This window comes from Octopus bimaculoides, chromosome 19 (assembly GCF_046866305.1).
Source record: "Octopus bimaculoides isolate indiv1 chromosome 19, ASM4686630v1, whole genome shotgun sequence".
NCBI lineage: Eukaryota > Metazoa > Mollusca > Cephalopoda > Octopoda > Octopodidae > Octopus > Octopus bimaculoides.
Window position 1 is genome coordinate 29,735,196 of NC_142946.1, and position 23,528 is coordinate 29,758,723.

The 23,528-nt window shown below is 35.5% G+C and overlaps 1 protein-coding gene across 1 annotated transcript in view; it reads right to left on the minus strand.

Annotated features, from left to right (window-relative positions):
- The window catches only part of LOC106869968 (uncharacterized), a 252,719-nt gene that overhangs the window by 107,043 nt on the left and 122,148 nt on the right, over window positions 1–23,528 (minus strand). Inside the window, exon 6 of the mRNA XM_052974843.2 lies at window positions 19,152–19,330. Coding sequence (XP_052830803.1) covers window positions 19,152–19,330 — 179 coding nt within the window. The remainder of the gene's footprint in view (window positions 1–19,151; window positions 19,331–23,528) is intronic.

Sequence of the window (23,528 nt, forward strand, 5' to 3'; positions counted from 1 at the left end):
TGATTATGAAATTATAATTTTCCTTTGTGGTAATAATGAGATGTTAGGAGTAATTCCATCTAGTTGCTGTTGCTTTCGAAAATCTTTTTTTAACTATGTTATCTAATGCATTAGCCCTTTTCGGTGATTTCGTAAAAAATGTACCCAGTCCGTTTATTGTAGAAAAAAATATCTTGCATTCTTTCATAGCAGAGCATGATTGTGAAAGAACTAAATTTAGGATATGGGCACAACAATGAATAACGATCGCACATTCATATTTCTTTCTTACTTTTGTCTGTAACCCATTTAATTGTCCTGCCATTGTAGTGGCACCTTTATATGTCTGTGCAATCAATTTGTTTCCACATTCCCACGTCTCAATGCATTTAAAAACATGTTCAGATAAAGCATTTGCAGATCGATCTGCACTAACATCACTAAAACCGATAAATCGTTCTTTTGTCACACAGTCTTCTGTAACATAATGTAAAACTGTTGACAGTTGTGAATATGCTGAGACATCAGATGTCTCAACAAGAATAGAAACAAACTTAGCTTGCTCAATTTCCTTTTGCATCTCATTCAACATAACTTTATGAATTGCATCGATCAAGTCATTTTGAATTCTGTTTGACAGACCGGTGAAGATAGAAGCTGTATCTAGATGACTTTCCATTTTTTTGTCATATTTACTGATTAAATATACAAGTTCTTTATAATTTCCACAATTATTAGAGCCTTCAGATTCAAAATGACCCCGGAATGATAATTCCTGGAGGCCTAAAAAAATAACAACATCGATCAATCGTTGTAGAATGGATCTGTTTCGTCTAACTTTCTCATTATGATGTTGTATGCTTTGATTTTTACATGCATCTAATTGTAAGTCTATGCGAACATTCCCATATATTTTAAGATCTATCAAAGATTTATATGCTTTGAGAATGCTCATGCTTTAGCATAGCCATATGTAAATTATTTAAATCATCATAGCCTTTATCATTCCAAAAACGCCAACAGAATAATTTATTAAGTGTAGCACTTCCAGTTAACCATTTTTTCTTTTCATACAAATTAACCTGAAATTGTCTTGTGAATTTCTTGTAGCTTCTCAGATTAGGTAAATAGGGTGCTGGTCTCCCACCGTTTATAATTAATTGTTTTCCCTTGAAGTCTCTTTTCGAAAAACTATTTCTCAAAATATCGTTTATAACACACATTTCACTCATTTCGAAAAAAGTAACACTTGTGTAAGTGTCTGCGTAAATTGTAAGTGAATTTCAACAAAACGGAAAAATAACGTTGGTTAAGTTAATTTAAGATTAATTAGCTACTTCTGAAATAAGAAATATAATATAGATAATATTTTTGTTTTCAGAACACTCCAAAAATATAATAGTGCAAACAGATGTTTTGGATAAAAAAATTCAAACTTACCGCCAGGTTATTCCAAGAATTATGGCTAACTCAAGAACTGCTCTTGTTCCGGTCAAAAATTTTAGAACTGCACTTGTTCCGGTCAAAAATTTTACGGGTCAAAAAGTGGAACCAGGTTAGCAACAATTCTACACTAACAAAGAGACAGAGATGGGGTGTCATGCAATTTTCTCAAAGCATGACATACCATAATGAATTTGTCGATTCACTGAGGAAGAGAGAGGAAGGGGGTACAAAATATTATGAATGACCTTTCTTCCTAGCACTTTAAACAAGTCACTAAGAGAGAGAAGAAGGAGAGACAAACTAACAAAGAAACAGAGAGGGAGGTCATGCGGATCTTCTCAAAGCATGACATGCCAATGAATTTATGGAGACACTAAGAGAGAGAGGAAGGGGGTAGGACAAACTAACAGAGACAAAGAGGGAGTGTCTGTCATGTGGGTATTCTCAAAGCAGAAGTATGAGTCACTGAGAGAGGGGAAGGGGAGACAAAATATTTCGAAAACAACTGGAGGGATTTTCTTTGAAACAAAGTAACTATTTTATCTAATTTTCCGATTATATGGATAAAAAATCACAGACCATGTAGTGCATACCTTGCATACTCGAGAGTGCATGCCCCTGGTATATACATATATATATATATATATATATATATATATATATATATATATATATATATATATATAAACTTTACGATGAAAGTTTGTTTACTTTCATCGTAAAGTTGAATTTAACGTTAGCGTCTTATGAAGCTAAATTCATAAGTTCTAAAATTGCAGAAGAATGGTAAAACACTTGACATGTAATCACAGAGATGTGAGTTCGAGTCTCATGGCTGGCCGGCAACGTATTTTTCTGCATTATATGGATAATTTATCCTGATCACGCTTTTGAGAAATAAATTTATTTCTGTATCATATATATATATATATATATATATATATATAAATATTGAAATCAAAATCGAACCAAATTCGACGACTGGTACCCATGCCAACCTTCATTCATTGAAGGTTGACATGGGTACTAATCTCTGCTTGCGAAAACCTGTTGGGGCAAGTGAAATCGTAACTGAACCAAATTCGATGACTGGCACCTGTGCCAGTGGAGCGGGATCACTGCCAGAGCAGCGGTCTGGCTTCTATGCCGGTGGCACGTAAAAAGCATCATTTGAGCATGATCGTTACCAGTGTTGCCTTACTGGCACTTCTGCTAGTGGCATGTAAACAAAACATTTGAGTGAGGTCGTTGCCAGCGCCGCTGGACTGACTCCTGTGCAGGTGGCACGTAAAAAACACCATTTCAGCATGGCCGTTGCCAGTACCACCAGACTGTCCCTCATGCCAGTGGCACGTAAAAGCACCCACTACACTCTCTGAGTGGTTGGCGTTAGGAAAGGCATCCAGCTGTAGAAACTCTGCCAGATCAGATTGGAGCCTGGTGCAGCCATCTGGAAAGCAGACATTAAACGATGATGATGATGATATATATATATATATATATATATATATATATATATATATGTATGTATATAAATATTTACCTCTTACATAGATATATAAGTGTGAACATTTCTATGTGCTATGTTGGATACATTTGGTGTTTGCCTGGTTTGGTCTGGTATGTTGCATTTTGTGCATTTTTATGTTCCTTAATTATGCCTTCACTGACAATTAGAAAATATGAAATCATATGATTTTTGGCTGAATCTGATTTTAAGAGGTGACTTCCAAGTTGCATTCCCTCGCTGTCGGTACACTGTATATTTATTATGGTAGTTTTGATTTAAAGAGTTCCTCACCGGGTGAAGCATTTACATGTATTAATGCCTGCCAGTACTGCCTGACTGGCCTTCATGCCGGTGGCACGTAAAAGCACCCACTACACTCTCTGAGTGGTTAGCGTTAGGAAGGGCAACCAGCTGTAGAAACTGCCAAATCAGATTGGAGCCTGGTGTAGCCATCTGGTTTCACCAGTCCTCAGTCAAATCGTCCAACCCATGCTAGCATGGAAAGCGGACGTTAAACGATGATGATGATGATGATGATATATATATATAATCAAACTAAGCAGCAGGATATCAAGAAGTGATGCAGTACAACCATTTGAAGTGGCTCCATTTAATTGAACAATGCAATCATCACATCAATTTAAATGAAGGGCTATCATCAGCTGCACAAATAAAGCAATAGCATTTCAATGGGTTGGACACATTAATATAATTTTACTCAAATACTTTAACAGAGCACAAAGGTGGAAGAAATCCATGTTGTCGCTGTTGTAGCTAAGAATATACTACACATCCAAGGAATGCATGAAGCTTACTGGAGTCATAGCTTGTAAAGGATTGAGGTTCAATTTTAATTTACTGTGAGAAAAGTGCTGTTGAAGTGTTAAGTGAAATTCGGCAATCGAGGATCGAATCCACACTATGCCTGCATAAAGCCACTACAAATACGTTGTGGAATAGAAAATTTATCTACTGCCATGGAAAAAGTGTAACTGTAAAAATGCAGAATTATTGGAGTAATGGGCATTCAAAAAAGTAATATATGTATAGAAATGTATGACTGAAATCTTTACTGTTTACGATTCAAATTCAAATTAAGGAAGTGCAATAATAATGTTTAGCAGTTTGAAAGTTAATCAAATAAAAGTTTAAAGAGAAAAGTATATAAAATAAAATTATACCAACTCTGAAAATTTTATAGAAAATGTAAAAGTCAATATAGTCATTCATGAAAATTGCAGGAGCATGATATGAGGCCAATCTGGTAACTAAACTACATCTTCGCGAATCATTCCAAAAGGTAAGTTAACATCCAACATCTATATCCATTTCAGGAGTTCATTGCCGTTGCCTTCATACACGGTATACACATCTTATGCAATGACCCCACTTGTCAGGATGAAAAGAGTTTCAAAGGGCTATAGATTTTAAAGTTACTGTAAGGGCTTGAACTATTTATAATACAACCTTTAACTGGATTAGTCCAAAAATTCTACAAAAACACAGACACACACATACATATATATATATATATATATATATATATATATATATATATGTAACTTAATAAATACAAGGGTAAAAATTATTAAATAATTTATATCAGTAGTTAGCATGCATAACAAAAGTCAGAAGACATAAATATTTTAAAATATAATAGTGTATGAAATATACACAGAGAGAAAACAACCATGTGGATTTCTTAGATGCTAAAAATGGCAAATCGAAGCCCAAAACCACAAAGGAACAATCTTAGATTAAAGAACGTTGTTTGTACACAAGCAAGACATTTGAATAGATAAAAATTTCACTTAATCTTATACTCATGAGTCTCACCATTAATGACCAAACAAATTGCAGGAGTGACTGTGTGGTAAGTAGCTTGTTTACCAACCACATAGTTCTGGGTTCAGTCCCACTGTGTGGCACCTTGGGCAAGTATCTTCTACTATAGCCTCAGGCTGACCGAAGCCTTGTGAGTGGATTTGGTAGATAGAAACTGAAAGAAGCCTGTCATATATATATGTATGTATGTGTGTGTATATGTTCGTGTGTCTATATTTGTCTCCCACAACATCGCTTGACAACCGATGCTGGTGTGTTTATGTCCCCGCAACTCAGTGGTTTAGCAAAAGAGACTGATAAATTAAGTACTAGGCTTACATTGCTTGACTAAAGGCAGTGTTCCAGTATGGCCACAGTCAAATGACTGAAACAAGTAAAAGAATGATAAGCTAATTGATTAATTAGTCATCTGTACATTTTACAGTGACCTTACTGACGAGCTATGGATGACTAATCAATTGATTAACTTAGTAGTTGATTTATTTGGTCATTAATGGTAAAAATCATGAGTATAAGGTTAACTGAAATTTTTATTCACTCAAACGTTTTGCTCATGTACAAATAACGCACTTTAATGTAAGAATGTTTTTTCGTGGTTTTGGGCTTTGGTCAGCCATTTTTTGCATGTAAGAAATCCACATGGTGGTTTTCTCTCCATATATATTTCACACACAATTATATTTTAAAATATTTATGTCTTCTGACTTTTATTATGCATGCTAACAACTGATATAAATTATTTAATAATTTTTACCCTTGTTAAATCTTTAAATTCTTCAGCCAGATAGTATGTTTGAATACATGAGCTACGGATGACTAACTCATTGGTTGATTTATTTAGTTATTAATGGTGAAACTCATGAGTATAAGGTTAACTGAAATTTCTATTCATTCAAATGTCTTGCTTATATATAAACATGCTTTAATGTAAGGATGTTTTTTCATGGTTTGGGGCTTTGGTCTGCCATTTTTAGCATGTAAGAAATCCACATGGTAGTTTTCTCTCTGTGTATATTTCACACACTATTATATCTAAAAATATTTATGTCTTCTGACCTTTATTATGTATAAATTATTTAATTAATTTTTACCCTTGTATTTATAAAGTTAAATATTTAAATTCTTTGGCCGGATAGTATACATTTGAATTTATTCACTGCTATACTACTCTGGCTTGACACGTTGCTTGAAGGCATTTGATTTGAATTCTTGATGTATAAAGATGGAACTGAATGCACATGTGTTTACTTTGTGTTTTCAGTACGTATTCTAGTCTCATATTTATACATTTTATAGCAACCTTACTGACGAGTTACGGATGACTAATTAATTGATTTATTTGGTCATTAATGATGAAACACATGATTATAAGATAGACTGAAATTTTTATTTACTTAAATGTCTTGCTCACATACAAACGATGTGCTTTACTGTAAGAATGTTTTACGTGGTTTTGGGCTTTGGTCTGCCTTTTTAGCATGTAAGACATCCACATGGTGGTTTTCTCTTCATATATATTTCATACACTATTATATTTGAATACACACACACACACGGGCTTGAAACCGGTTTTATAAAACCGGTTACAACCAGTTTTATATTATGATCAGTAAAACCGAAACGGATTTGCCAAAACGATTTTAATTCTTGCTGTTTCTATTTTTTTACCACAAAACATTTCTCTATTTTTTTCTTTTGAAGAAATATCGTTGAAACTGAACTAACTGAACTGTTGTTGGTCGTCTTTAGTTGAGAGTGCTCTCTGTTTCATTGAAACATATCGCAACATATCAATTCTCACCTTCTCTCCCCTTGAACCTTAGATCAGCACCTTGTCATTTCCTTCACTAACCCCTGGCTGACTCTTTGAATTTGGAGGTAACAGAGTTTATTCATAGCAAGTCAAGGGGATGCTGTTAGTCTTCAGTCAGGTGATCTTTCCGATTGAGCATATGTAATAATCAGTTCCAGATTCATTTGAAGGAAGTAGCACTAACTAAATTTTTTCTTAATTATTTTCATTAGCCCTAGCATGATAAAAAGAAAATCAACTGTTTGGAATTTTTTCAATAGGAAAAACAAAGACGAAGCTCAATGCAATAAGTGTGATTAGATCATGAAGTCTTCTGGAGGATCTACTACGTCTCTGATCTTGCACTTGAAGAAAATTCATCAAATGACATAAATCAAGATGAAAACCAGCCTCCTGTGAAGATGACAAGAACAATGGAACACTTTTTAACAAAGAAATCAATGGAAGAAGTTTCAAAGTTAGCTGCTATGGATGGATTCTCTTTCAATTCAATCGCCAAAAGCGATTTTATACAGAGAAATCTTCTTAGTCAGAGAGGCAAATATGATAAATTACAACCAACATCTGCAAACGGAGCCAGGAATATGGTAATGAATTATTACATAACCAAGAAAGAAGAACTTAATCATTATTTCGAAAAAGAAGTAGCGCTGGGGATTTGCTACTCATTGACATTGGATGAATACACATCAATTCAAAATAAACAATATATGAACATAAATGTTCATGGGAAAGACAATCATTGGTTGTTGGGTCTTATTGAGATCCATGGCTCTCTTAATAGCAGGAGAACAGAGCAATTTGTGAGAGGACGTCTTAGTGAATTTGGATTGGATTTGGATATACACATTATTGGCTGTACAACAGATGGTGCTTCTATGATGGTAAAATTCGGAAAAGAAATAAGACCTGATCACCAACAATGTCTCACACATTGCATACATCTGTCTGTGATCGACATTCTCTATCAAAAATATATTGAAAATATTGCCTCAACCGACGAGACCGATAAAAAAAGTGGAGAGATCGCTATAACAGATGATAGTGATGATGAAGCTGACATAAGCCAACAAGAAATACTTTTTGAAACAGATTTGGCTCACGAAAATGCTTGTTTTCCCCAGCTAAAACCTGAATTTAACAAAGTTTTAAATAAGGTAAGAAAAATTTCAAAACTTTTACATAAATCTCCTACAAACAATGAAATTTTGCAAGATTTTGTATGAGCGAACTTTGATAACAGAGAATATAACTTATACTAGATTGCAGAACTAGGTGGAACAGCACATTCCATATGATTGAGAGATTTTTGAAATTGAAAAGCTGCATTCCAAATGCTCTATGAGCAGTACTTTCCACAGATGCCGTGGCTGACAAAGAATGGAAATCTCTCAATTTACTATGTGAAATTCTGCATCCAGTAGAAATTATTTTGAAGGCTATTTGTGCTGATGATACGAATTTACTGAAAGTGGAATATTCTATAGAATTTTTAATGAATAAACTTAATATTGTCGGCAACCTTTTAGCTCTAAATCTTCATGAAAGACTTATGCATAGATATAATAATAAGAAATGTCGAAACCTTGACTCTCTTGAGGTATTTACATAACCCAAGGAAGTTTAAAGGTGAATCAATTTCTGGACCTTTTCTTTTTTGAACGAAACAACATTTAAGGAAGTATGCTGAACAAACATATAGATTATTTCCTGAACATGACGCTGAGAACACAACAGAATTATACAAAGAAAATGAAATAGGAACCTAAAAACAAGTGTTACTGTTGTCCCATCTACTTACGAAGGTAATGAAGTCATGCATGAATACACAAGCGTAATGAAGAAAATGAACGAAGAGCCCAAGAATGTAACAGATGGATTTGAAATCTCTAAAGAATTCGAATATTTTGAAGCAACTTCGAACAGAAGTGAAAAGCTCGAGAAACTTTATAGAGCATTGCTTACAAGTCAAGAAACTTGATTGATTCTCAAAAATACGACTTGGAAAAACGTTGCATTCCTGATTAAATAAATATAATACCATCACTTTTTGTAATTGTTTGTACATAGATACAGATACAGGCACCATCAACATATTTGTGGATATCAGTCAACCTGTTACTTTCTCTCTTTCTCTGTGTATGTATATAAATAAAATACAATATACGACAAACTTCTTCATTACAGGGACACTGCTCTAAATCTGGGATGACCGGTTTTGAGAATTACTTATACTTAAACTCAGTTTTGGGAATTAATGGTTTTTTGCGAGTCCTAACACACACACACACACACACACACACATATATATATATATATATATATATATATATATATATATATATATATATGTATGTATATATATATATATATATATGTATGTATATATATATATATATATATATATATATATATAAATATACTTTTCTTTTAGCGTCAGTAATGCTTACACCTACAATGCTCATAACGCTTATAATTACAATGCCCCAAACACTTTTATATATAGAATACTTCCTTATTCCCACCCCACAGTACAGGGAACAACCTTAACAATTCTAACATGTTTGAATGAGGGAAGGTTAAAAGCAAGAACAACTATTATGATGTCTGTTACCAAACGATCATGGGAACCTTCTTTTCAGGTGCTGAATATCATCTCTCCTTCTTGTATTACCTCCCATATCACTTTCCCAGTTTTTAGAGTTGGCACTGTAAATGTAGGCACATTGAAAGGTAGGCCTAGCGAGATTGTAGAGATGCTTGAACAGAGAAGTGTTGATGTACATTGCGTGGAGAGGAGCTTCAACCAGAGTCCTCACAGGCAAAGCACATAGGTATAAACTCTTCTGGAAAGGTAATAGTGTTAGAAAAAGGGGTGTGGGCATACTTCTTGCAGAAAAATGGGTGGATAAGATCATAGACGTAGTGAGGGTGTGTGATAGACTACTTAAATTCAGGCTAGTCTTGCAGAATGGTATAGCTTCAATTATCTCTGCCTAGGCCTCACAAATGGGCTTACCGAATGAACAGAAGGATCACTTTTATGATATTATTCTGCAGGCTACCACAAAGAAGAGTGACAATGATTTCACCTTTGTGGCTGGAGATTTTAATGGGCATGTTGGACAGCAACCTGGTATCTTCCATGGTGTACATGGGGTCATGGAGTTGGTACCAGAAATGAAGAGGGAACTAGGCTCCTGGAGCTTTGTGATGCAAATAACCTATTCATCTGCAACACCAACTTCAGGAAGCCTGTTAGCCACCTGATAACCTATCAATTAGGTAACTATGCTAGCCAGATTGATTTCATTCTCACCAGACAGCAGGATGCATGGTTGCTCTTAAATACAAAGACCCTCCCTGGTGAAGAATGTACTCCGCAGCATAGACTAGTTATTAATGACTTTAGACTTGAGATCAGAGGGATACCAAAAAGCAGGACAATCTGGAAAAGAAGGACTTGGAAGTTTAAGAATCCTTCACATGATCAGAGATTTAGGGATGTCCTTACTGACAAATTTGATGATAGGGAGGAGGAGCTTCAGTCCTGTGATATAGAAGGCAGCTGGGAATTCCTGCAAGACAGCTTGCTGAGCGACACAGACCAAATCTGTGGCTGGTGCAAAGTCCCTTCCAGACCTAGGGAAACATGGTGGTGGAACAATACTGTAGACAGGGCCATTAGAGTAAAGAAACAGGCTTTGAAGGCCTGGAAGAGTGGGGGTAGCCGGAGAATGTATCAGATAGCCAAAAGGGAAGCTAGGGGACAGTTATATATAGCCAAGGGAGTAGCAGAAAAGAAATTTGCCAATGTTCTGCGAAGTGAAGACCAAAGAACTGAACTGAAGTATTTCGGATTGCAAGACAGTGTGTGACAGAAAACCGTGTCCATATGGATGATGGTGCATTTGTGTTTAATAATTCTACAAAGAAAGACACTTGGAGATGTCATTATGAAAGATTGCTGAATGTGGAGAATGAATGGGAGGAGGAGAGTGCCAAAGGTTGACCCAACTGAGGGACCAGCTACCTGAATAGATAGCACCCTGGTAGATAAAGCAATTAAGGATATGAAGACAGGGAAAGCACCTGGCCCATTAGGAATCGCCACTGAGATGCTTAAGATATCAGGCAGTGTGGGTTATGGTCTTGTCACCTGCATTGTAAATCAGTTAGTTCATGAAGAAGTCATATCCAATGACTGGTGTAGCAGCACCATAGTCAACTACTACAGGAGTAAAGGTAATACATTAGATAGAAATAACTACAGGGGTATCCAATTACTGGATCAGGGAGAGTGTTAGCCTAGATGAGATGCAGTTTGATTTTGTGCCAGGCAGAAGCACCACTGATGCTATATTTCTGGTAAGGCAACTGCAGAAGAAATATCTAGTCAAAGATAAACCTCTGTACTTGGCTTTGTTGACTTGGAGAAAGCCTCTGACAGGGACTCCCGATCCCCTATCAGGTGGTCAATGTGGAAACTGGGGATAGGCAAGTGGTTGGTAAGAGCTGTACAAGCCCTGTACATGGATGCTGTCAGTAAGGTGAGGGTTGGCAATGAGTATAGTGAAGAATTTCGAGAAGTAGGGGTTCACCAAGGATCAGTCCTCAGCCCCTTCTTATTCATGAAAGTCCTCCAGGCAATAACAGAGGAATTCAAGACAGGATGCTCCTGGGAGCTTCTCTATGCTGATGACCTTGCTCTAATAGCCAAGTCACTGCCAGAACTAGAGAGAAAGTTTAGGGTGTGGAAGCAAGATCTGCAATCGAACAGCCTTAGGGTTAACCTAGTAAAAACCAAAGTTTTAGTAAGTAGGAAGGCTGTCAAATCACAAACCCCTTCAGGTAGATGGCCCTGCTCGATCTGTAAAGGCATGGGTAGAAACTCCATATGATGTACCTGGAGTAGGCTATGGACACATAAAAGATGCAGCAATATCAAAGGAAGGTTAACTGCGAAGATAGTTTTTGTGTGTGGTAGATGCACAGGGGCAATAAACACTGAAGATGTACAACAAACAGATTCCATCACATGCCATCGGGAGAAACCAGAAGTAGTTAATAGCTTCCACTACCTAGGTGACCAAGTCTATAGCGGGGGTGGTAGCTCTGAGAGTGTAGTGGCTTGAATAAGAATAGCCTGGACAAAGTTCAGGGAGTTCCTACCTCTGCTGGCAACTAAAGGCCTCTTGCTCAGGATGAAAGGTAGACTGTATGATGCATGTGTGCAAACTATCAAGCTACATGGCAGTGGAACATGGGCTATGACAGCTGAGGACATGCACAGGCTTGAAAGAAATGAAGCTAGTATGCTCCGCTGGATGTATAATGTCAGTGTGCATGCACAACAAAGTGTAAGCACCCTGAGAGAAAAGTTGGGCACAAGAAGCATCAAAGAGAGACAACTGCGCTGGTATGGTCATGTGTTACATATGGATGAGGACAGCTGTGTGAGGAAGTGCCACTCCCTAACTGTGGAAGGAACCTGTCAAAGAGGTAAACCCAGGAAGACATGGGATGAGATGGTGAAGCATGACCTTCGACCATTGGGCCTCATAGTGGCAATGACAGGAGACCGAGACCTTTGGAGATATGCTGTGATTGAGAAGACCCGGCAACTCAAGTGAGATCACAGCCATGTATGTCCGACCCAGTTAAGAGTACCCCTGATGTGTTGGGCGATATGATATGCTTGAGAAGACCTTTTGAGTCAAGTAAAACCAATATCGTAGCTGTGACTAGTGCCCCCTGACTGGCTCATAAAAAGCACTATCCGAACGTGATCAATGCCAGGCCCGCCTGAGTGGCTCCTGTGCCAGTGGCACGTAAAAAACACCCACTACACTCTTGGAGTGATTGGCGTTAGGAAGGGCATCCAACTGTAGAAACATTGCCAGATCAGATTGGAGCCTGGTGCAGCCACTGGCTCTCCAGACCACAGTCAAACCATCCAACCCATGCCAGCATGGAAAAATGGACATTGAATGATAATGATGATGATATATAATGCGTGTAGCAAATGCTCTGCTATAATATGATTATGGATGTAACATTTCAGCATACTTTGATTTATTGTACTACATCCATATTTTCAAATCAGAGAAAAGCAGATATGGCTCAAATTGAATCCTTAATCCCAGTAACTTAAGTAGAGGAGTTGTCTCAACTGAGCTGTGTGCAGATCTTATATCTGTAATATATACATTTTTTTTTTTCTGAAACATTTGGATTCTTTCGATGGTGCAGAAGTTCACATAAGCAGTGTTGAATATGCAGTCTTAGAAGATAACATTTCTAAAGGTTAGAGTCTTTGTCACCTCTTTTACATAGAGAATTGTTATTATTTTTCATTTTACATCAAGAAATAACTTGGAATGAAACTGAAGAAATTATTTATAATATTAATGCTACTGTACAGCTATACTCTTTTACTCTTTTATTTGTTTCAGTCATTTGACTGCGGTCATGCTGGAACATCGCCTTTAGTCGAACAAATCCATCCCAGGACTTATTCTTTGTAAGCCTAGTACTTATTCTATTGGTCGCTTTTGTTGAACTGCTAAGTTATGGGAACATAAATACACCAGCATCGGTTGTCAAGTGATGTTGGGGGTACAAACACACACACACACACATATATATACATATATACAATGATCTTCTTTCAGTTTCCGTCTACCAAATCCACTCACAAGGCTTTGGTCGGCTCAAGGCTATAGTAGAAGACACTTGCCACACAGTAGGACTGAACCTGGAACCATGTGGTTGGTAAGCAAACTACTTACCACAGCCACTCCTGTGCCTATGTTGGTAAAGCTTTAATCAATTTTAATATGCTGCTTTAAATCCTTATTTTTATATCAGAGAAATGTTTTTATGGCTGGATTGAACCCATAATCCCAGTAAACAAAATATAGTAGCTTCCCCACAGGACTGTAGATCCTAGAAAAAAAAACATCAGTAATACAGATACCAACATAATTGTATAGTTAAAATGTTTGTGCTGTAACCTTGCAATTCTAGGTTTGGTTTCACAGTAGAGCACCTTGAGCAAATGTCATCTGACAACAGCCTACAGTTGATTAATGCCTTTGATGAAATTTGATAGAAGCAATAAGGATACTCTGTATGTGTGTGTGTGTGTGTGTGTGTGTGTATGCATAAAAGTACTCAGTAATCCTTAAGTGATTGGTAATAGATTCAAGCAACCATGATATCTGGTTTGAGAGGGTTTTTTAGTCTTATTGATAGCAAAGCAACCTCTATAGTGCTGGTGCTACAAATGCACCCAGCACACTCTGTTGAGTGGTCAGTGTAAAGAAGAGCATCTAGCCCTAGAGACCATGCCAAAGCTAAGACATTGGGAACAAGAGCTGGTTCTCAGATCTGTTGAACTGTCAGACCTGTGTTGGCATGGAAAGAGGTTGTATGATGACAACGATAAATATATACCTGTGTGTGTTTACATTTATGCTACTTAAAGGTGTGATATTGTTAATGTACCATGACAAAGCAGTTAAAAAAATGCACAAAAAATAAACACCAAACCAAACCAAACCAAACACTTGAAGATTACTGGTTATTGGACTGCAGCCCCAGCATGACTACAATCCAAAGAAGAATTAAATGAACACAAGTTTCTTCCATAGTTTACAACTTAATTTTCTTACATCTAATTTTACATCTTTTATTTTGTTCCAATGTTAAAACATCACATATAGAAGCAAAATATTATAACAGATAAGCACATATGAAATATTCATTTTTAGCAATTGATAATTAATTGTACTAAGATGCATGCTTTAAGTAATTGACAATTTGACAAAAAAACTAGCTCAGTCAAATAACTAGTCTTCACTGGTCCCATCTCCATTAACCAATATCCCTATCAATGACCCCCTCTCTCCTACCACCATCACTTTAACTGCTACTTCATCACAGTATTTCACATATGTATGTGCGTATGTATATGATTATATATCTGTAAATTGCCTTTCTCCTATCTTCACCACTACTACGTTTTTTCAAGTAAACACTTTTCTCTCTTGCTTCAATTAACCACTTAACTACATTCTCTTATTTTCCAATGCTAAACACCTTTCAACTAATCACTTTACAGCTTAACATACACTAGCATATTAATATTATAGATGTTTTCAATGTTGTTCCCTAGTTATGTTACAAAAGTAGTCTGATGCATTAATATCATAAAGCTAATGCTTAACATCCATTTTTCTATTGTGATGTAGGTTGAACAGGTTTGCACAGTTACATATTCTTGCTTGTGACATTAGCTGTCTGTGATAAATAATTTGTCCCAGGCCTTCTTTAACAGACTTCTATTTATTCATAAACCCATTTCATCCAGAATTTCTCTCTCTCACACACATACACACCTAAACAAAATGCAACAAACTCAACTGCCTGTTAAAGCTATACTGCATATTCACTTCATTCCTCTTGCTACAAGTTTCACAACCATATAACCAACATTTTTGAAAACTCTTAAATACAAAAAATCCCTTTCAGGCAAACATTCATTTCCTAAACTATGTTGGGTTTTACATGAGTTGTAACTCCAACAAGATCAGTGATTCTCAGAAATGATAAATACTAGTTCCACCACTAAAATATTAGGGTATTTTTTACCACTATCCTCTTTGAATTCACAGAATTCATCTTTCATTGCCATGGTGTTGGACAAGTTTAAAGGTTTAAAAGTATTCTAATTTTATTTAAAGTAGCAATTTGTCAGCCCCATCCCCTATCCATCAACCACTACTACTTCTATGAGAAACACTGAACCAAAGTATAGATGTTATATTAATATATGTAATATTGTACATTACTGACTTTACTGTATATCATAAAGTTAAATATATATGCATACATACATACACAAAAAATCACACGTGTGTGTGTGTGTGTGTGTGTGTGTGTGTGTGTGTATGTGTGTGTGTATGTGTGTATGTATGTATGTATACTCACACGTTCGGGGACACACATTTGGAAAAGCAAAGTAATGCAAGTTGACCATGACCTAAACTTTTATCTTATACTTTATATTTCATGATTAGGACCCTTCTTCAGGAAACCTTTGGAGATTTGATGCTGCAAGCTAGCTTTTCTGCTCTGTATGTGTGAATGTGTGTGTATATATAGAGGCTGCTTTGTACAAAGCTGATTGGCTACTATAACAATGCTATCCTGTGCATATAAAGCAACTTATATACACACAGTACATAGCAGAAAAGCCAGCATGCAAGATCAAATCTCTGAAAATTACCTGAAGAAGGGGTCTTAACCCAAAATACTGAAATACAAAATAGAAGTACAGACCATTGACTTATTTTATTTCTTAAAACTCATTTTGTTTTCATTTTTCAAAAACAATTAAAAACATCTATATCTATATCAGACAGTGCTTCATATAAACTACATAAATTTATGTATGTAGACCTATGTAAATATATTCAACCCTCATAATTATAGGTATATGCAGTGTGTGTGTGTGCACACACACACATATACACTCATGCACACACACACAAATATATATATACACACACACAAAACATTATACAAGATATGAGTATCAGAGATAGAACTCAATAGTCTGTAGACAGGACAGATATGTTTATTACATAAAAAGAAATGATAGTCTACATGAGTTCTATCTATCATTTGGCTGTTTGTGATTGCGGCTGAAATGGAGGGACTTGTAGATGTATATTTATATCTATACATATGCCTTTCTGTTTTTATTTTATACGGATAATATGTAATTTTTATTACGACAATGATAACAAACATTTGAGGTACATGTTTAACAAACCACAACTAACAATAACTGCAAGAAGAAAAAAATCACTCAACACATTGCTATTAAATTAGATTTTTAAATATATATATTTAAATATGTGGCTATAAGTGTGTATTTGTAAACCTGTAGAGTGGATGTATTTGCATGAGAGAATTCATTTCTATATAGTTGTATATAAAAGTGTGACCTAACTATGTGTGCCACTTCATATACCTGCACAAACATGCACCCTAAGGAACAATATATGCTTTTAAATACTCACCAAGTCCCTGAACACTTTGTTTAAGGACATGGTAAGTATTAGGGAGAAATGATTTACATGCCTCTCAGTACTTCAAATTCTGAAATACAATTAACAAAACTACTAATCCTGAAACTTTCAACCTTATAAATACTACAAGTCCCCATTTCATCCACAGACTCAAACAACCAGCTGTTGGGTGAAACTCAGATAGATTCATTTTTATATAGTAAACATGTATGTGTGTGCACAATGCATGTGTATGTGTGAATCTTTACACACACATACACTTAAAAGGTAATACATACATAAAATAAAATATTGTTGTCTATTATACAAGGTGCTCGTAAATTACCTTTACAATTTGAAAAATTCAGAAAAAAATGAAAAATAAGGATAACTCAGCAGAGTTTATTGCGAAACATAGATGAATAATTTTATTAGACACATCAGAACACTTTCACATGGGCTCCATTGGTTGTGAAGAAGTTGGACGAGGGATCTCAACTTTATTAGATACAATAAATTGTGAAAGTTGTAAAGATAATTTATGAACACCCTGTATACGAAGAGATCCCTTGAAAAGCAGGTAAGGATTAACAACAGAGAGCAACCAGCTATAAAACAATGCCTTGATAAAATATTCTTCCAACCTATGCTAGCCTGGAAATATGGATAGTAAATGAACGAAGAGACATACATTATATACACTGCTGGTTGTTAAATATAGGTCAGTATTTTTATAGCAACTACAGTATATCATATAAACATACAACTATAAAAGCCCATACTTTTAAAGTGCATCAATCCCAGTATATCAAACTGTTCTATATTATGCAATATATTATATAAACGATACTATATCATACACAAAAAAGTTAGTTATATTAAATTAGTGTGTGTGTGTGTGGGTGTGGGTGTATGTATACAGTATTAGACCAAGACAAATGTGGCAGTATGTGTGCATGTGTATATTCATTCTTTTATATGTCTGTAGAACATAAAAACACACACATGCAACTACAACATTAAGATTTAGGATTTTAATTAGTTTATCATCATCTAATTGTAAACCTTTCTTCAAACAGAACATAGTTACATTAGAATATTACACATCTGGAAACTAACTAAAATTCTCTGGATTATAAAAGATTTCTGAAAAGAATTGGTTTTTATGATTCTTCAGCACCAAATTATATAAATACTTTCAAGGGACATTGCAGGGTTGAATTCCTGTCTACAAAGTCATTGTCAAGGATGGCTAAGATGATGTTAAATGCCAAACCATATATGGAGGAAGACAACTGTGTCTGTAAACGTTTCACTAAGTAGAAGACATTTTAAAGTTTCCATTTTAATGTCAATGATACTATATATTCATCATCCTCATCATGATCTTCTCCATGTATACCATCCCTACTGTATCACTGAGCATCATCTCTCTTTCAATGGTGTGCTATTGGTTGATATCTGAATATAGATAAATATACATAATTGCTGGATTAAAATTTCCTTTCTCAGCACCTGGACTCTACTCCATCAACAAAGAAAGGGCAATGAGTCTTCTGCCGGCTGAGGAACATTGCCATCATAAGTGAAGCTCCAGCTATTCTTGACAGAAACATGGATTACCATACCAATCCAAGAAACCAGTCCACCACATTCTGCCATGACCTCAATTTTCCTTGTAAAGATAATGATTTACTTTAGCTGATTTAGATGTCATAAAATTAAAAAATACTGAGAAACAGTCCTTGAATAATGTTTTTAAGGTTTGAATATATAAAACTAAAAGTAAAAAATGTATTTGGCACTTGTTTCACATATATAACCATTTTCTCTACTAATGTAGCAATTTAATTTTCTGTGACTAACTCAATGTATAATGATTAATTAAACTTCTGCGGAGATGTTAGGTTTTTAACAGAATCTCAATAATAGCCAAACAATAGCAACTTAATGATGACAATAAAGTTTCAGCTAAGTAAGGGTAGCCTTACCAAAATTATGTAAAAATCATTAAAATACTTAGTTAATATTGATGGAGAGATTCTGGTACAAAAGTAGAAATAAAATGTTCTGCAGAAGAGTTTTTGAAGGAAAGTAAAGTTGATCTTTGCCAGTAGTAGTAGTAGTAATACCAAAATACAGCAATATACCAAAGAGCAGATGGAGGAGCAGTAAGAGAGTGTGCAAATGTGGTGGTTGTTTAGTAAACATGTCTAGTAATGTGTTTGTTGACATTTTTCTTTCTTTCACTCTTTTACCCAGTCTATGTGATGCCGCTTTAGAGTAGCGTCATCAGCAAGCTCAGGTAAGATGCAGGGGGTGCTTTCTATGGCCTACTATTAGGCCATTTTTGTTGACTGTGATGGCATCATCAGCTGAGACAGCTAATGCTGATGTCACACAGGGGAGAAGTAGGTGTTTGATGCATCTGCAAGTCTAGGTTAGAAATGTTACCAGATTAAGATGGGAGATATCACACCTGTCGGCAGTGAACTTCCATGCACTCAGTTCATTTTGTGTCTGTTTCTGTCGTTCCTTGCATTCTTCCATCTCTTTAGCCATGTGTTGGAATACCAAGTTGATGGCTGGGTCCAGTAGCATAGAGCGAAGTTGGTTAGTGCTTGGGGTTTGAGCAGCTTTAAATTCTTGGATTTGATTCTAAAAGTGAAAATACCAAAACTTTTAATTAGAATTGAGAATATCTTTCCGAGTAAAAACACAAACAAACAGTAATGATTGTTTCTAATTTAGGAACAAGACCAGCAATTTTGAGGAGATTGAGTTTAGTAGACTACACTGACTTAACTGGTGTGGTGTTTTATTGACCCTAAAGGAATGAAAGGCAAAGTTAACTGTGACAACATTTGAACTCAGAATGTAAAATGCCAAAACAAATATCACGTGACATTTTCCTGATGCTCTAATGACTTTTATTATTAACATGCATCCTTAAGGGATGTGCAATAAAGAGAAACGATCATTTGTCAATCTTATTTCTGTTTTATCAGTTTAATTTTTGATATGAAGAAACTGAGAAAGAACTAATGTAGAAAAAAGAAATTAGTTGATAAGTTTACATTTACAAAATCTAAAGAGTGATCCATGACAAGTAATTAGTGGCTTATAAAGGGAATGTTCATGAAACTTACTCTTAAAGATATTGCTAGAATGACATATTACAGCTATTCAATGCTCATATTCTTTGCATTTTGATACTGAAAGATTCTTCTAAAGACAACAGTTTTAGAATCTTAAAGAGAAATTTTTAAGGAATATCTTAAGACATAATTTCTTAATGAAAATCTCGAGTGATATATCAGCAGAAAGATTTACAAACTATTAACAATATTATGTATCTAATGATGCAGCAAGAGAGTTCACAAAAAGTAAATATATCAAAGATGGTACATTTTAAACAGCTGATGTTTAAGTTGATGCTATAATGAAAATTGGGACAAGATGCTATAATGTTAAAATTCAACTACTTCAACTTTGGTTAGATAAGTAGAATATCTATAATGTTTATCATGCAATTAGAGTTTCTTTGAAGTTTCAAATACCAAACTACTACAACTCTCTCAAAGAAATACAATACACAACATGTCCAATAGCTTATAAAAGGTTTTCAAATAATTTATGTCTAAAATAAAACATCTAAAATACAGGATTTATTTTTATATATCGATTTTTTAAAATGTAGTGAAAATTTCCTTATGCATGAGTTACTGAGACAGAAAATTTTTTATTACAAAAAGCACAAGCAGAAAATGTACTTCCAGTGTCTCTAGAAAGATTTTTAACACTACTACTAACAATTATAAATTAAGCAGTAAACACAATTTGCTAACACCATTCTTTTTTATTACACACATGCACACACGTATATGTATATCCATTCACAAAGCTCTGGTCAACCTGTGGCTACAGTAGAAGATATGCCCAAAGTGCCATGCAGTAGGGCTGAACCTAAAACCATGTTGTTAGGAAGAAAACTTCTTACTACACAGCTATGCCTGTACCTATTTATATAAACATCTATCCACACACACACACACATGCATACACACACATAAATGCACGTGCGCAATGTGTGTGAACATAATTTTATTCACTTTTCTCAGATTTTCTTTTCTCTCTGTCCATTTTTCTTCACTCTCTTTATATATCACATTTAAAACCGCAATGGTGTTTTGGTTTTCATATCCCCATTTTATCTCCTTATGAAATAGATTATCCTTTACATTTAAATTAATAAATTATTTATTTTTTTATATATCAATGATGACATTTGTAGTCTATTCATTGAAACAGATGTCGAGGAGAATAAAATTATGAATCATCTGTGAAATCTTTGCTTTTGCTTTTTCACTATTCTAAATATTTTGTTCTGAACAATTGTTTTCATTAATTTTATATATATATTTTTATTTGTTTCAGTCATTTGACTGCAGCCATACTGGAGCACTGCCTTTAGTCGATGAAATCGACCCCAGGAGTTATTCTTTGTAAGCCTAGTACTTATTCTATCGGTATCTTTTGCTGAACTGCTATGTTACGGGAATGTAAACACACCGACATCAGTTGTCAAGCGATGGTGGGGGGACAAACACAGACACACACATATATATACATATACATACAACGGGCTTCTTTCAGTTTCTGTCTACCAAATCCACTCACAAGGCTTTGGTCGGCCCGAGGCTATAGTAGAAGACACTTGCCCAAGGTCCTAAACAGTGGGACTGAACCCGGAACCATGTGGTTGGTGTGCAAGCTACTTACCACACAGCCACTCCTGTGTGGTAAGTAGCAAACTTATTCCACTTAAAATTATTGTAATGTAATAATATATTGGAGTTTTACAATATGTTAATAACTGAACTCTTAAATGTAGTGGATATATTTTATGGGGCCTTAAACACTAATACTTTATTTCATATACACGCACACACACACACATCTCAAAAGTAAATAGACACTCCTTATCATACTATTTTATCTGTATGGACACTACCTGGTGCTACAATGTACTGGGTCAGCCAAAAAGTTCAATTGGTTATTTTTAAGCAAAAATAAGACACAACTTTTAAACACAAAGTAATTTATTTAATCAATGATATAGTTACTATTTTATTCCAGTATCTTCTGCCATCTTGTGGGCAGATCCATTATTCCCAGCTCAAAGAATTTCCTGACTTTACTGGTGAAAAACACATCCAGGTGAATTTTTACATCCTCTTCAGAGTTGGACGTTGATCAATTCAATGAAATTTGAAGAGTCCGAAACAGGTGGAAATATAAGGGTGCAAGGTCAGGTGAATTTGAAGGGTATGGCAAAACTTCCTAGTAACTTCTGCTGTGTCTGCAAAGAAATGTGCAGTCTGGCATTGTTGTGATGAAAGATAATGCCTTTACAATTAGCAAGTGCTGGACACTTCTGGTGGATCATTGCATTTAATTTGTCTAGCTGGTCAAAGTAGACATCCAAATTAATAGTCCTTTCCATGGGAAGAAGCTCATATGTGGTAGTATCAAACATTTCCCAAACTAGTTCTGTAGCACACCAATAGATGACAGCACATAGTTGTGTGTGCAGTGAGAGCTAGCAGTGACTTTCATGAGTGACATTGCTGTGTTTACTTCGCAAGTTGTGAAATTTGTGTTTTCATGATCATGTGTATGCTATAGTCTGTGATTTTGTCATGAACAGGAACAAAGAGTCACCATGAAATTTTGCATTAAACTTGGGGAATCTACTAGAGACATTGAACATGCTTTGGCAAGCTTATGGCAACAAGACAATGGGTCATATGCAATGTTTTTCTAGTGGCATGGGTGCTTCAAAAGTGGAAGACTGTCCCTGGAAGATGATGAGTGATCTGGAAACTCTGCCATGAGCGTCACCCCCAGAAATGTGATATTGTGCATTGAGAATTTGTCCCCCAAGGACAGACTATCAATCAAAAGTTCTACTGTGACATTTTGAAGTGTCTGAGGGAGGACATTTGGCAAAAGCAACCAGATCTGTGGAGCATGAAGAATTGGATTCTTCACAAAGACAATGCAGTCACTGAGCTCTCTTCACTTGTAAGTTTCTTGCCAAAAGCAACATGGTATCACTTCTGTAACCATTCTATTCGCCAGATTAAGCACCTGTAGACTTCCATCTCTTCCTCAAGATGAAAATGCAGCTCAAAGGTCGCTGTTTTAACACCATTGTCAAGATCCAGAATGAATCACAGAAGGACCTCAACAAACTAATGGAAAATGACTTCCAGGCTGGATTCCAAAAGTGACAGGAATGCTGGGACTGATGTATTGTTGCATGAAATGACTATTTCGAAGGAGATGATGCTAAAACTTACGTAAATAAGTTATTTTTTATTAAACATAACTAGTCCAGGAACCTTCTGATACCACTAAAAAAGAACATCCATCCAATCCTACCAAATTGAAAGCATAAACTTCTCTGAGTGAAGTCCTATTATAGATGATCCATTTCTCATCCCCAGTCACCATTCTCATCAAAAAAAAAAAAGTTTGTTTCCTTCACATTTCTGCAACAAATCATAGATGGAAATTTATTTGGCAAGGGGTTAACCTCATTCAATTGATGTGAAACTTAAACATTGAGCCTGTTGACATAACCAAGTTGAAGCAGATGGTTTTCAACACTCAATATGGAGAATATCTGTGATCATCTTGGTCGTATAGCAGGGGTTGGTATTGACTAACTCCTTCATTTTGTTGCTGTTAACCTCAGTTGGCCAACCACAGTAAGGTGTATCTTGAACCAAAAAATTTTCTGATCGAAATTTTGAAAACCACTTTTGGCACACACACATTCTGTAACAGC